Source organism: Perna viridis, chromosome 1 (genome assembly GCF_037379345.1).
Source record: "Perna viridis isolate PV_CMFRI_1.1 ecotype Kerala chromosome 1, ASM3737934v1, whole genome shotgun sequence".
Lineage (NCBI taxonomy): Eukaryota > Metazoa > Mollusca > Bivalvia > Mytilida > Mytilidae > Perna > Perna viridis.
Window position 1 is genome coordinate 59,922,773 of NC_142445.1, and position 16,400 is coordinate 59,939,172.

Sequence of the window (16,400 nt, forward strand, 5' to 3'; positions counted from 1 at the left end):
TGAAAACAGAGATAAAACACATTGTTTCAGATACAGTATGTCAAAAGTTATTATTTTGCTGCCAAATATTCCCATACAATCAAATAAACAAATAGATCCCCAGAAATACAAGATGGGAGATTTGTTTCCTGTCTCAAGGCAAAACCTTCTGTTTATGATACCATCTCTACTGCTTTTATAAACCTATCACAACTTCCATATCAAATTAATAGAATCTTTCTTTTCCCACAGAGACAGAAAAATCAAATAATTAGTTTATGCTATCCTTTATTCTTTTCAAGAACTTCTTAAATATAAGCTACTTCTAGCAAGATAAGGGGTCCCCAAATAGTCATTATTTCATTGCAGAAAAATGAATTTCCCATCCAAAATATATAATTGTGGATTAATCTGTGAAGTGCATGTTATGTTAATGGTCATGTTATTACTTCAGGGAAAAGTAAAATTCAACCCAATGCCCCTTCTTTTGCAATTTGGAATAACAATAATTTAACATTTGGATCAAAGCTCCTATGTTGCCAATGAGGGCATGTGAATGTAGGTAACTTTACACAAATGAAACTATAGACCGAGCCAAATGTTCTAGGATTCCTATTTCCCCTTACCCAGGACAAGTGAAATTTTGGTCAGGGAAAGTTAGGTACTTAGTTATACTTTCCCATGGCAAGTTGCAAACTTCATATGCTGTAAGGATTCGTTCTGTTAGGAAAGCAGTCATTGACTGTGGGAAACTTGATCCTTTTGTTACAGCTTCTCTGTTGAAAAGGATTGGAGACTTGAATTCTTGAATATGGGTTTTTGGGTTTTCAGTATACACAAAAATAGGATTCTCCTTTTTCGTTGGGAACCAAATGTCATGGTTAGGCCTACCCATGAAAACCCTAAATATTGGTACCCCACGAACAATAGTACTTTCACAGTAGTTCTTAACCAATTTTGGACTAGTATTTAACATTTTAAAATACTTTTTTGCTTCCAAAAAAGATTTCCCCTACCCAAACCTACAGACCTGTCCATTCTAGAAGTGGCCTATTATCTAATAAAACTGACAACAATAAATCATACAGGATTATTAACATACTACTGACATGACAATCTGTTCCATATATATTCAAGAGAGCTATTAGCAATATTTCCTATTAAAAATAATTACAAATATACATTTTGTACACAAAAAATGGTAATACAATTAATATAATGCAATAATTGCACTTCAAAGTGAAAATCACAAGGCAAATAAAATATCTATGAGATAAGCAGCTGTTTTTAAATGGAAGTAAGCTGTTGCATTAAAATGCCACTATACATAAGAACAAACGACATGTGTATTGCTAAAATGTTCATCAATTACCATAAATCAATTCCCATTCATCAAATATTGAGAATCATATCTATAATATATTGATAAGCAACACCTGAAAAATTATATGCCTTTAGAAATTCTACCCTTAGCTAATCTATTAAAGGTATTACCATTGAAATGCAGAATTTGCCAACTGATACTACATGTAACAGAATTTTTTAAGTTACCACACAGCAAAGATATGGATAACTGCTCTGGTATCATAAGGTAACATTACATGACTTGCATATATTCATATATTTATCACATTTCATTTCCAAAAAAAAAAAATATGGCCATGATCAATTACTTAAAGTCAAGCAAAATATTAGGTTGTATGTTTTGTTGGTATATATTTTTGGCACCTATGGAATAAAATCTATTAAACAACAGAAGTTGACCTCCCCACCCCAACCTTGTGGAAAAAAAAGGAATCACTCTATTGAGTCATCAAACAGATAGAAAGCACTTAGCTAGGATCATCATACATTTTTAGTCATACTGACAAACTTAGATTTGTATATCAATGTTACATATACCTGTATCATAAAGATAAAAAAAAACATCTTAATACATAACTACAAGTGTTACAACAATAGTAAGTAGACCTTTTTTCAATGAGTTGTACACAAAAAAAAAACTTAAAAAAAACCAATGAATTGAATGGAAAAATGATGACAACAGACAGCAGCACACACTACTATACACATTGCTTAAATGCCTTCCACAAAATTGGCTAAATACCGGTACAATTGCAACTCAACTTCCAACCTTTTCCGCCCTGATTTTTATCAATAGCTTCATCAATGCTTTCTTAGCTACATCAAACAGGAAAATACAACTGTCGAGTACGATTCAAAAGATCTTCCTTTCATTATTGACTTTCACAACCTCCAATCACTGATTGTACAAGCACCACATCCTTTCAGCTTTAATTAGTAGCCAGGTGTGCAGGCAAAAGAATTGTGCATGCAATGTGTTGCATGCTTTTATTGCAATATTTATTTGACACATGTCAGTGTATATATGTAATTTTTTGGTGCAATGCATGTAAATGTGTAGTAATTATACACATTCCTGTGCATCAATACAATATTACTGTTAAAGTTTTCTTCTTTATAAACAATAGATGCTGAAGAAGTTCAAGATTTTTTAAAAGAAAAGAGCAGTTTTTCTGTTATTAACCCAAGCCCCATTTTCATACATCTTAAATATCAATTTCTTAAAACATTTGATTTCCAGCCCTATGATCAACATTTACATCTAACTGAGGATTGATTTCAGGAAAACTGAGATGACTAATGAAATGGGTCAGGGACTAGAAACAAATAAATAAGAACATAAATACAAGTGAGTTAGGGAAAATTTAATGGTTAAAACAGCTGAGCCACTAAATATTGCTTAAGAGCTCACTAGTGTGAAACCTGGGGTATCAAGTATTGGGCTAATCAACAGTGATAATAAACCATCAGTTTGATCTGTATCCATATCAGTGTATAAAATCACCCTCATCATAGAACTAGCAGACTCATGATGACAAGATATCCTCAGTAAACATATGGTGATGAATACATAAACCCCTAGCTGTGGGAGCCCAAGTTTACATTTTCAGTAGAACTATTTTATACTTTAGGTCTGCTGACTTCAGTTTGAAATTAAGAGTTGTCACAGAAGTCTAGATTAACATACTAATACATTGGCAGTTCCTTTGAAATCCCACCATTTGAGTTGTGAATCTGTAAGTTTATAAACAATAGTGAACTAAATCAACAACTCAAGTAGTAGGATTCTTTGCAACACTTCAATTCATCACCATAACACTTAAAATACTACTAACTAGGAATAGGAAATAGAAATTATTCAGAGAAAATGCCAGACAAGCAAAGCTAGCAGTTTACAACTTAATGATCAATTTACCTTATTCACAAGTTCATTCAAAACTTAGAATGAAAAGAATTGAAATCAAAATGCAGAAACACACATATGGTGTCTCAACTTTTTAAAAGAACATTCAAAAGGTCACTCTGCTGGAGGCATACATGTACTATGGTCTATTAGCAACCTTTCACTTCCCTATTTGGGATTAGGTTACATGCACTGTCTAAACACATGAAATACAATCTCCTACTCACCCAACATTTATCTAAGCCCCTATGTATACAATTCTTTTCAGATAAAAGCTATACATTTAAAACTTTGAATAATGATATAAGAAATACGTTTAAAAAATTCCATTCTCTTCATGCACACACAACAAAAAAAGCAAACAAAATTTTAACTTTCAACTTTTTGATTGATTGACAAGAAGCTTGATTTATACTGACAATGTCAGCAGAGAAGATTCCTCACAACACCTAAAAAATCCTTCAAATTCATTCCTTAATTATGAACTAATAAAATTGACTTATTACACCTATCCTGATAATGCAAATTGTACATTAGGAATTATGGCATGTGATTAAACCAACACACCTCTAATTACTATCAAGCTGTTCTAGGTTCATTTTTTTGCAATACACAAATGTGAAGATGAGAAAATGTGGTTTTAATTATAGAAGAGATAATGAAGAGTTAAAAAACATGTTTCATTGATGTTGAATTTTTATGGAACAACAATTTACTAGTATTAAAAGCTTCAAAGACAAAAAATGATTCTGAATATTATGAGCTGTGATCATTAGTATATATACACCTGGATGGCATTTTCAATTGCAACTTTTTACCTGAGCATTTTGAAAATTCATCATTTTTCCAAAAATATGTTATCATTTAAGAGAAATATTAAACTGGTAACAAGAATAACGAACACCAAGCTTGGTGAAAACACATTCCTAACACTAAGCTCAAGAATGATATATTAAGATACCTAAACAAGTCAAAATATTTAATTCTCCATTATAATTGGGCAACAATCCCAACTAAGCCGAGGATCCTAGCCACTTCCATACATTTCATCCCTTGGCATAGAAGCTATGTGATGTTAATCGCTTCCATTTATAACTATGTTTATATTGCAGGCTAATAAATCTAAATTAAATTCTAAATTAAATTCCTATCTATGTATCTTAAAGTTTAATTGAAATATTTAATGGTTCTATTATCTGAATGTTCCTATTCATTTATTTTTTTGCAAAATCACCACCAAGGGACATAACTGCTTAGAATCATCAAAGAATGTAGCATGATGGAAAGGCATAAAATGGCTCTTCTTACATGGTTGAACGAGTTTGAAATCTTTATTGTCTTCAAATAAATGACATCAATCAAGATATTACTAGATAGAAGTAAAGTTGAAAGATTTTCTCCTAAACCTACAAACATGAAATTTAATTTGCCATAAAATGCATCCTTGCAAAATGAGAGAATGGGAGAATTTTTCTGAGTTTATGGTTGATTATTGTTCCCTTAACAGATGTTGTACAATCAAAATTGAAATGAAAAACTGAGCAACAGAAATAGATCCCAAACTTAATGATCAGGACTATTCCCAAGGAAATATTGGCCTGTAGACAAAAAGACTAGTTTAGTAATAAAATTCATTCATTCAATAATTGAAACACAAATGAATGTGCAATTATTTTACAATAAAGCTGGCTTTCAACAGTATTAAATGTAAATGATCATAATATCATGGCAACATATACATCATCTACATATAAAAGTTCATTTACCAGAAAAGACATAAATGTGAAGATTTGAGAATAAAAAAATGCTCTATTTCTCAGCAACAAACTACCCTTTGACTTTCTTATTGTTTGATTATTGTCATTCTTAATGCTTAAAAACCTGCAAGAAAAATAGTCCAGAATTTACAAAATCTTAGTTTTTACACAGAAAAAAGAGTGACCGTTATATATTTGGCCTTCCAATTCAGGATGAAACAAGAGCAGTGCTCCAGGTCCCAAGTCTTGCAACAAGAGTAAAATTTCATAGAAAATTATTTTCTTTCCCCATAAGCCTTCAACTGACCAAGTTTTGTGAAATTCTATGAAGGTGTTCAAAAGTTACACTCCAGAAACCAAAAAACTTGCATTATGGATCTTTTTAACATTACAGAAGCAGAATTTTTCCCAAAATTGCTAAGATTTAAACAACATTTTCGGCTGAAACTATGAAATTGCATGGTTTAATTTGCATTTTCGATTAAAATTACAAAATTGCAATTATTAATGCCATCAACATTTTCAAGAAGAGTTTCTCAGACTTTAGACTAATGACTAAATAGAAAGTACAGCCTACAACTTCAAAGGTAGGCAAAAAAGGATTCAAAATAAATAACAACTGACTGACCTGTTCTGGCTTTAATCCTGGAGGGACCCAAGTATACTCTTCCAGAGGACAACCACTATCATCATCTGAGGTAGAGTTACGTTTGGCATCATGAATCAATCTGTTCAAAGTGTGATCTGTGTCACATCCCGTCGTCATGTCGTGGGTTTCTGGTGGACATTTGCAATGTTTACAAATCTTCCTGAAATACAGAGAACAAAAAGCTTGATTTAATACAGCATTCATGTAAAAAGTCATCTAAAAGTCTCATTATGTAAATTAGAAAAGATCAATTACATGTATTATTCATTGTAATAGCGAAGTTCCTTCTCAGTAACGTGTGAATGCTTTTACAATGATTTCTACCACAGTATAATTCTACTTATAAACGTCCTCGATTGTTTTTTATACATAATTATATGATGGAGATACCATGTTTGACGTTCTATATAATTTCTCTGTAACAATCAATATTAAATGATACTTTATAATATCTATCTATACGAGTTACGTAATATCACTAAGTTAGAGGGATGGTTGTATTGGCATATCCCAATATTTACATGTAATCCATTTATTATTCCTTTCCAAGGAGGAGGAAATCTTAATTTAGTCGATAAGATGCTGGCTAGATTCCATTGAAAGACTGAACCATGAATATAGCAAATTCATCTATGAGAAACAAAATTTTACGATCTGAAAGGATAGGCATTTAAAATGCAAATCTGAAGTATCTACTTCATCATTTGATGCTAAATTTCTGTAAGAATGTCTTTTACATTAGTATCAATCAATATTACAGAGTCAGCAAAATATCAAAGAAGACATTGTCAATGTTTGTACTGAAGTATCTGAATGTGTCAAGACAATCATGTTGCTGTAGAACCTTTGCCAATTAGGCACTAAACAATATTATTATCAATATTCTATCCAACCTTGATTGAAAAAAAGATGATGAGCCTTTGAAATGTTTTATAGATGTAACTACATGTGTATTTAGATTAAATCTGACAATGTCCATAAGTCTTAAAAGATACAAAGACTTCAAAATAATCAAAGTGCTGTCAGCACTGGAGCTTTTCTATTCTTGTGAATTTTGTAGCATGGACAAAATTTCAAAGATTACATGATGTAAAATAAAATTGTGATCATACATTTGCATTTTTCATATCTAATATCAGGAACTGCTTTTTCCCTAATATGTATAAACTGAATGTTATTCCATACTTCTGATCAACTTCACACACAAATACAAATTTTGTTCTATTTCACCTTTTTCCTATATTTTTAAAACTGTCCAAAAAGGCTATATTAACAGATCATTTATCACACATGTACAATGTACCAATTTCCCTTTAACAAAACAATTTACTTGATGAACATAAGATTTCCAAAAACTTGACACTTTTATCAATTTGAATTTTCCCGACAATTTTACTTGGTTAAAATCAGTGCTCTTCACTACCTGTTTATTAATGGTAAACTATTGATAAATGGATGGAGAATTTGACTGATAAGTGTGTTAAATGGAACATGCTTAACACATTTTATGCTTCTAAACACATTACTGCATGAACTAAATTTCCTAAATGAAAATTTATTTCTTAATATCTTTCAAGGCCTAAAAAGGAGTCCCTCAAATTTTGAGTTGATACGAAGACTTGATCTCAATTCTATTTGCAGAAATAACAGAATATAATTGAGCTGAATAATCGCATGAAACATATTTACTGGTTATAAAACAGGTACTGAATGATCTTTAAGAAATCACTGAAAGTTCCAGTGATAGACCAGTGACATAAGATATTTTGTTAAATCAAAAAACCTATTAAAAAAAATCTAGTAAGTCACTAAAAGACTCAATTTCAAAGTACAGAAAGACATGCATTGAAGTTGAATGCATGATCTATTTCAAGATTATAAGTACATTCTAGCTAATTTGTATTATCATCAAATCCTGATAAAAAATCATGAATCTCATCCTTCAACAAATCAATTAATCCTACATACTTCAGCTGATACTTGAAATGGCCCCATCAAACTGACCATCAAAACAAGAATACCATTCAATCACTATATTACAGTGTTAATGTTGTACTTAAGACTCTTGTCAAGAGGTACATTAATGAAGAGGACACTTTATACTGATCTTACTCACTTATCTACTTCAACAGTTATTATAGAAGTGGCAATTCTTTGTCTATCTCAGACATTTAAAGAGACTGGAGTTTGAATGCAAAAAAGCTCATTTCTGATGAGGAAGATGTTGATTGATTGATTGTTGGGCTTTAACATCCGAGCAGCAATATTTCAGCTATATTCAGACGATAGGAAGATGTTGAACAAACAGAGGAGAAGAGTAATGTGTGTGCATTACTGAAGACAAAACACCCACTTCTGCTGCAAAGATAGTGGTGATTGGAGTCATTATATTGATAGAAAATTTCACTAATATCATAAAAATATTTTTCAAACAACCATTCTTCACAAGACACATTTATAATTATATCAAACGATTTGAAGGGAAAAAAATAGTCTTTTTTCACAAAATTCGCACATTTTCCAATATTAAGACACAATTTTCTTAGAAACAAAATAGATATCTATAACAATTGTAATAAAAAAACATAAATAACTTATAAAATATCATGCTAAAATTGTAGAAAATATACCAACTTAATGACTATTTAGTGGGAACAGCATTAATGTCATCATGAATTATGCATACATGATCATTAAAGCATGAATATCGAATCAGTATCTATCAGTTCCACAGAGACCAAAAACCATCAAGTCGACAAAATGCTACTGTTACTCTACATAAAATGTTCCAATCTATCCAATTAAACTGTACAATTTCCATGATCCACTGAGAATATGACATGAAAATGGAAAATCGGAAGAATATTTCTATCAAATATTCAAAAAACGTAAGTTTTGATGATCAATAGGCTGCATATTGAATGTTGTATATGGCACTGCCGTGGAAGTCATAATTGAAAATCAGATCAGAGTTACACCTCAAATGAATGCTGATTATGATATACAGCAGTCAAGATATTTAATTAAAGCTGATGTATTTTGATGTATTACACTCGAAATGTTTTATGAAAAGGTACATGCAAATAGAAATTGAATTGGCCACACCGTAGATTCTCAGGCAAGCATCAGTACTCCAGAGAGCTCTTCAAACAAAGCTACCCAATCATGTTTACAATTATTGGAAATATGATTTAAGACAACACAGGAGTCTTTTTTACTGTAAACAAAAAGCCACCTGTCAAATTTGAATGAAAATATGATGCTTCAGTATTTATTTCCTATCTCGTACAACTTCAGGGTGGTAGGATCCTACAATTCATAACAGAATCAGACATTATTTCAGGCTTTAAACATGTCTTAATTCTAATTGAAAAGATCAATGATCAAGCCATTGATAGAATTCTTTCATTTAGAAAAACTTATCTCATCATTTAATTCCTATTTTATAAATTTACAAAGGTTTTATAAATGATACTAGAATTGGAGCAAACGAAGTGCATATGATACAGTATATTTACCTAACCAGTGATTTTGCTAACCATATAAAATCTGTTGCCTTTATCAAATATGCAAACCCAAAAAAAGGGCATAAATGGAACATAAAGTGATACTCTGCCACATAATGGTGAAAAAAAGGGGTGGCAAGATGTTCCAAAACTCGAAAACTACATTTTGGATTTTGCTGAAAATTGAAACTTAGACTGAATTTTATGGAAACTGTCAGGGGACAGACAGATGAACACCCACCTTTCAAAAGGATATTACATAATACTTTGCCACTTCATGTGGCAGGATATAAAAACTGTAGAGATCCAAAATTTCATTTACTTGTAGGTGTTGCTATACTTTGATACTCTGAGATATATCATTTTATGAAAGTTCAAATATTTGGGTTCTTCAATTCTTGGGGTTAAATAGAAATCATGTGAAATATTTATATTTTATTCATGTGAATATAATCAATATTATATGAAGATGTTTTGTATTTGTTTTGAATTTGTATTGTTTATGGTAACAATTCAGTTGTTTGAATTAAAATTATACCAATGAATAAAATTCTGATTCTGGGATACAATATAAAAGCTAGTTGCACTGTTTTCATTAATGAACATTCAAGAATTTAGATTGAAAAATTCTGAAAATTTTACAAGGAAACCAACATCATTGATTAAAGTACTACTGGTATTCTTCAATATAGAATACAAAAAACAGCCACAAAGAACATTGTTAGTCTTAGCATGTCCCAAATTGTTTCCTATAAACTCAGCCATTTGTACAATTACCATCTCCTTTCCCAAACTGTTTGAATTAGAAGATTACTAAACAATCAACAGCTGATATTCTGATTTTCTTGAATTTGTAGTTTTACAGTGTTGTGCCTACCAACCCCATTTAATTGAGCCACTTAATGCATTCATATCCAATAGCCATTGTTTTATATGGGAGTTAATACAGAACAGTCTCAAAGTGGATTTCTCTGGAAACCCAAGGCGTCAATAATGCAGTCTCTGTGATCATTAGTTAGATTAGAAACCAGAAACGGACTTGAGGAAATAAACTTGAAAACTTCTATAGAAATGCAAATAAACATTGATTTTACACTTTTGAATTTTAACACAATTTTTTTTTCTCATTTTCCAATAAAAAAGGATCTTACACTTAAAGTTTACTTTCATTACATAATAATTCTTTTAAGCGTTAAATGCTGACAGTTAGAGTGTGCTTAACAGTAATGAAATTTTTGTTAACTCAAAATTAATTTTAATGCCAGTAAAACTTACTAACTTAACCCTAAGCTGTGACTAAATAATTTTGATTCTTAATCTACATCTTTACCACTGCAAGTTTTGAGGTTTTGTATTTTGCTATGTCTATATTACATTTTTGTAATTTAAAATGAATTTTTTTCTCTACAATTCAGAAAATTAAATAAAAAGAGGAAAATTTATTTAGGTTATGCATATCCATTAAAATTTTCTGTTGTCAAGACCAAATGAAGATATAGAACTAGTTATAGTAACATTAATACACAGTAACTTCAGATGCTTTTCCGTGCAAATAAATTCCACAATTCCATCTCATTTACTGCCTCATGCAATAACTTTATGCGGCAATAAATGTCTATATCTTTGCCAAAAATATCAAATATATTTTAAGAGGTTGTAATCATAAAAGATAGTTGCTGTTATTTTACAAACATCTGAACCTATGTATGCCTGACATTAATGACAATTCTCTAAATAAAACCACAAGACAATTTCTGATTACCTCAAATCCTCTCTCATCCAGTCAAACACATTAACCAAATATGATTCATAGGAAGTCATCATATTTTCCATATAGATCAAAAGCTGTGAAGAAATTGGCATTGCAGATTCTCTAACTGAATGGAAATCTTGTCAATTTTACCATGACAAATAGGCTTATCAGGAAAATAAATGATTAAACAAACAGAATGTGATGTAAAGTAGTCAGTAACTGACAGAGATTTCATCAACAAACCAATGTCTCTAACTCTATGACAAGGATCTTCAGACAATCCAACTGCAATCAGTTGCATAGAAAAAGGGAAGCAGAATCATTTTAATAACAAGTTTCAATCTATCTGGATGGCTGTAGTCTGTTGCTTGATGGAAATTGAAAGAATTTCTTCTTTGATCTACAAATTTTTGTTAAATGCTACTTTGATTAGTATATCTAGACTAGCCTGCACATAGCTTAATTAAATTCTAGTTAGACTATAAAATTATTGCAATGTCTATAGTGTTCTATGATTTTGTACAAGTTGATTGTATATTCCACTTCAATGCAGACTTGATTTTTCGATAGTTATAAAAAAAAAATTGCCAATATAAATGAGCAGAACTGAAAAGGGAAAAAATGAAGAGATAGATCAGTATTTCCGCTAAATGTGAAAGAAATTCATTGTTGCTGCTCTAACAAAAAATAACTGAAGTTAAATTATTTCTCAAAACAACAGCCTAAAGACAAAAGAACCCTGGCCTAAATTCCTATACAAGCTACAAATTTATGTAAAAATAATTAATCATAGCAAAAAAAGTCCTACCTGGAGGGTTGATGGAACTTTGAATAATCAACTTCCAGGTAGGCTAACTACTGGTACCCACGGGCAATTTACCATTTCCCAATAAAGGTAACAACCACAGGTACAAAGTCATAAATTATAGAGGTGTTGATGTAATTATCTACTTATTAACTGGTGAGAAAGGCCACTCAGGTGTTCCTAATAAATGTTCTTTTTGTTTTCTACTTGTCAGGAGATGGACAGGAGGTTACTTACGAGATCAAATACCACATTAGTCTATGGTGTCTAAAACCACAAATCAGTGGTTAAACCTGAAGTGAATCCTGATTTAGATCTCCACAAATATATGATGATCACTGCTCTCCTTAGATCATGTGCTACTGTCTTGATCATAGCTTTAATGACCTTCCAAGGTCTAAACATTACAAATTACACTCAGATTTCAACATGAAAGTGACAATATTTAGTTTATCAGATACTCAAATCTTCCAAAATCCACTAGGGTGTTCCTTCATTAGTAACTGTTAATGAAAGTACAAAGTTATCAAGTTCTAAAATCTTTCTTTAGCTCATTAACCCGTCAATTACATGCACATTGCACATGAATGAAAAACCATTTTAAAAGGGGGGGTAATAAAGATTAGAACTGGTTACAATTTACATTAAAGTACAATAGGGATAAGTGGGGAATTATCATTAGATGGTCATTATGACAATAATGGAGAACACACACAACTAATGACATATCATACATGTACAGACCCAGTGAAAAAGGATAAGCCTTCAGATTTAGAGGTTGACATGATTACTCTAACAAATGGACATTTCATCAATCAAAATATCATTGATTTCTTTTAGCATGGACAACAACTCAAATCTGAGGTTTCAAGAAACAAAATCTACTGAAACCAGTGGCATAGCTATAAGGTGTTTCAAGAAGTCAAGGTTTCAACATGCTTGCAAAAGAAACAAAGTAAAATAAATCCCTCCCCCTTTTCTGTGCTTCAAAAAAAGCTTCAAAACTGATTTGGCCTTCGCTTACACCACTAGAAACTGAAAGAGGATCCATCATAAAAGAATAGTTTTCAAATGATGCTAAAACAAATACATGTATTGTGACTGATGCGAAATTGTTACCCTAAATCCTGAACAGCATTTTTTAATGTCAGATCTGCAAACAAAAGATATTGCAATATTTAAGCATTACAGCATATTTCCCTTAGTAAATTCTATCTGATGACTTTGTACTTAAGAGTTAGCACCTTTTGCCAGGTGTAACCAATCAAGTTTGCCTTTCTATATATACATGGAGTTACATAATATCATCACCTACAATCATAGGCAAACAAAAGCCCCAGTATTCTGCCATTTTTTTAGAAGAAAAAAATGTGGAAGGTCAAAAAATCTTAAAATAATACAAATATTTATAAGCAATAAATGTAATATTTTATATTCTTTCATCTCACATTTCTATAAACCAGCCATATTTTTTTTAAATTGAACATTCAACAGGAAATTCGTCTTCATCATAAACAAATTTGTCTTCATGAGAACTGAGATATTCCAGAGAACAGGCCATCCATTAATTGGTATATTTGCGTTAATTGTCTGTTGGTTTTCGGAAAACACATTTAACAGAACATGATGAGTTGTTGCTATCTTTAAAGTATACGTGACCAGTGTTTTTACAATTCAATTGTTCAAACACCTACAATTTTTTCCATGCTAAAATGAAATTTCTGTTCAAACTTTTTACCCTATAATAAAATTTTGATTTTAACATCTGTGAATTATTTTTATCATTTACACTTGTATCTGCTCAACAAGGATGTTGCTTACGTAACAAAGAAAATAAACAGTTTTCTGTTTTCACTTTTAATTTTAAATTGAAGCTCTTTAGTAAAAGAGATTTTAGACAAGATGAGGCAACAAGTTCTTTCTCACCTTCTGTTATCATGGTTAGAGTGAAAGTGTTGCTTTATCGAAAATATCTCCCAAACAAATGAAGCAAACCTTGTACTTCACGCAAACTGAATGCAAAAGCCTGAACAAATTCACAGAAGAATGTATCATGTCTTACTTAAGCATAAATATGATTGAAGGAATGCAAGTTATCAGTAATGTTTTATACTCAAGTGATCAAATATTAGATAAAAAGAAATCTTCCCAATTGTTTGTTACATGGGAATGCAAGCATGTAAAACTGTGTTGCACAACACATCGAACAAAGCAAGATTTGAAGGAGACGATTGGCTTTTTATCATAAGTATCCAATGCTTTAGCATAGCAAGGTTAGAAGTAAATGATGTAGTATTGGAACATAACAAACATTGTATTTTCTCTCAAGAATTTGCCCTTGATTTATACTAGCTTGCCAGGAATAATGTACGAGAAATGATTGTATACAACATAGAAATCTATAACTAAATAACTGCCACAAAAATCAAAATTACATGAAAAATATAACTCATACCTCTTTCTTAAGCACTATCTAAGCCAATAATTTGAACAGCCAAGCCTGCCCTTTATCACAAATTTACCTCATTCCCTCAGTGATTCCATTACTATATAAAGCCCTTCTTTTCTTCAATGGAATACCTTCACAACTTGCCCAATATCTTCAAATGACCCCTGGAAATTTACTTTTTATCCACATTCCACAACTAATTCACAAAAACAAACAAAAGATACTTTATCTTCACTCAGCTTCCTATTCTTATAAAATGCAACTAATGAACAGATTAACTTAAGGACCTAGAGATTACCTTAACACCTGACTACCTGTATTTACCTCTAATTACTGAAGAGTCTATTTCCTGTTTTACTTACATGTATGTCTCTTTCTGTTCTGACACCATAGAAATAATTAGGTATGGTCAATTATGATCAAAATTTGAATTTTGACAAAAATCGTACTGAGATTATGACAATAACATGTGACTATTTTAATAGTTTAACAAATGAACTGATAAAATATTATCATAATTTTCATAATCCCACCTTTCACATGAAAAAAAGGTGACTAAATGTAGCCATATCTCACTGCACCACCTGTTTAAAAGTGAGAAAAATTTTGTCCTAACATCAACTGTTCCATAAAGTAATAGACCACTTACACATACATGTACCAGCATTTAAATACTGATTGCTTTCAAGTTGTTAAGAAAGTTGACAATAATTTTCAACTTATAGCCTTAGTCATTACTGCATGCTCCAAGGTAAACCATTCTTAATTAACTTATGAAGTGATGCATAGTTTCAGTACATTTTGGTCAAAACAATCCAAAACAATGCCTGACTGAAAATCTATGTGAATAGGCATCCTTATCATCTTGATTCCTTCAAGCCCTTATCTAGAAATCATTCAGCATGAAAAACCTACTTTACTAGAGTGTGGTACATCTATTTTATAAAACTCTGAATACAGCATTTGTAGACTGTTAAAATCATACTTACAAATACTCTGAATACGGCATTTGTAGACTGTTAAAATCATACTTACAAATAAAGACTTAATGCTAGCTTCGCAAATTTGTGAACAAAAGTTGTGCCGAATGTGGGGGCATTCAAGAACAAATATTATACAATACATGTTTATGCTAAAAGAGTTAAATGTGGTCTTTCATACACTCATTCTAAAGGTAATTGCACAAAAAACAGTATCTTAAGCAGAAGCTAGCATCCATAAATACAATATCGGTGCAGATTACTCAATGATGTTCAACTAGATAAACAATGAATGAAAATTACCCATGAACACCAAAAAACTTGTGTGTTTTCAAAGACAGATGCTTGTGCCTACAAAAATAAACATCTGCTACAAAGATGTTTGTTCTATCAGTGAAAACAGAGATGAAATTTGCCAAACTTTTGAGACTTGTAGACTATTCTGCAATCATGCCTGTTTTAAAATTTCACCTAGAAAAGAAGTTAATTTGTTATCATTCCTAAATCAGTTGACGAAAATCTTATCAGAAATCTTCTTTTAAAACAAATCGGTTGTTTTTTTATTCGATAGGTTGAACTGTATCAAAATAAAATCTATCCTTTCATCATGAACCACTTTGTAAAATGCAGGAAACTGTAATATTTTGTTACAACCCGATAATAGACTGTAAGATTTTGATAAAAAGCTTATATTTTTTCCAACATAAATGTTTTTAATTTGATTTTTTTAATAAGGTAAAATAAGCAACCTCTCAGCATCTAGCCTTTGAACTCTGATACTAAGAATGAATTCAAAGCTTTTGACTATTTTCTAGATAAATCCTGGAAGTCATATGAACAAGACCTTTACTTCTTACTTCACGTCTTGCATGAAGAAGAAAATATACAGACTTTAAGGAGTGAAGACAGTCAGAGATATTGAGAGGTCAAGCAAAAACAGCATTTGCCTTTTATTTTCCGACTCAATACATCTAAATCACTCATAGAACATGGGAAATGACAAGTATTTATCTATGTTCAGGATGACTGACAGACTTCAAGACAGGGCATTGAGATTTCCTATTATACAAACACAGACTTAAATGGCAGCCCTTTGTCTGACTGCCAATCCAAAGAAACAAAATGGCTTCAGATACAATTGGCTTCAGCTAAGGCAGGATACAAATTTTAATTGTGCAAGAATTAGTCAATGTGTGCATCTGTCAATCCTGTTGCTTATTCAAACAATTTTGAAAATAAAAGATTCGCCAATCT

At 31.2% G+C, this 16,400-nt stretch overlaps 1 protein-coding gene across 3 annotated transcripts in view; it reads right to left on the reverse strand.

The window, feature by feature from the left end:
• The window catches only part of LOC148629640 (prickle planar cell polarity protein 3-A-like), a 56,410-nt gene that overhangs the window by 18,460 nt on the left and 21,550 nt on the right, over positions 1-16,400 (reverse strand). For 2 of the 3 annotated variants that reach the window (XM_088554654.1, XM_088554663.1), the window contains exon 3: positions 5,633-5,813. In XM_088554654.1, the coding sequence (XP_088410780.1) occupies positions 5,633-5,813 (181 nt within the window). Of the gene's footprint in view, positions 1-5,632; positions 5,814-5,908; positions 6,033-16,400 lie in introns of those variants that run through there. The other variant, XM_088554672.1, reaches the window with a different exon arrangement.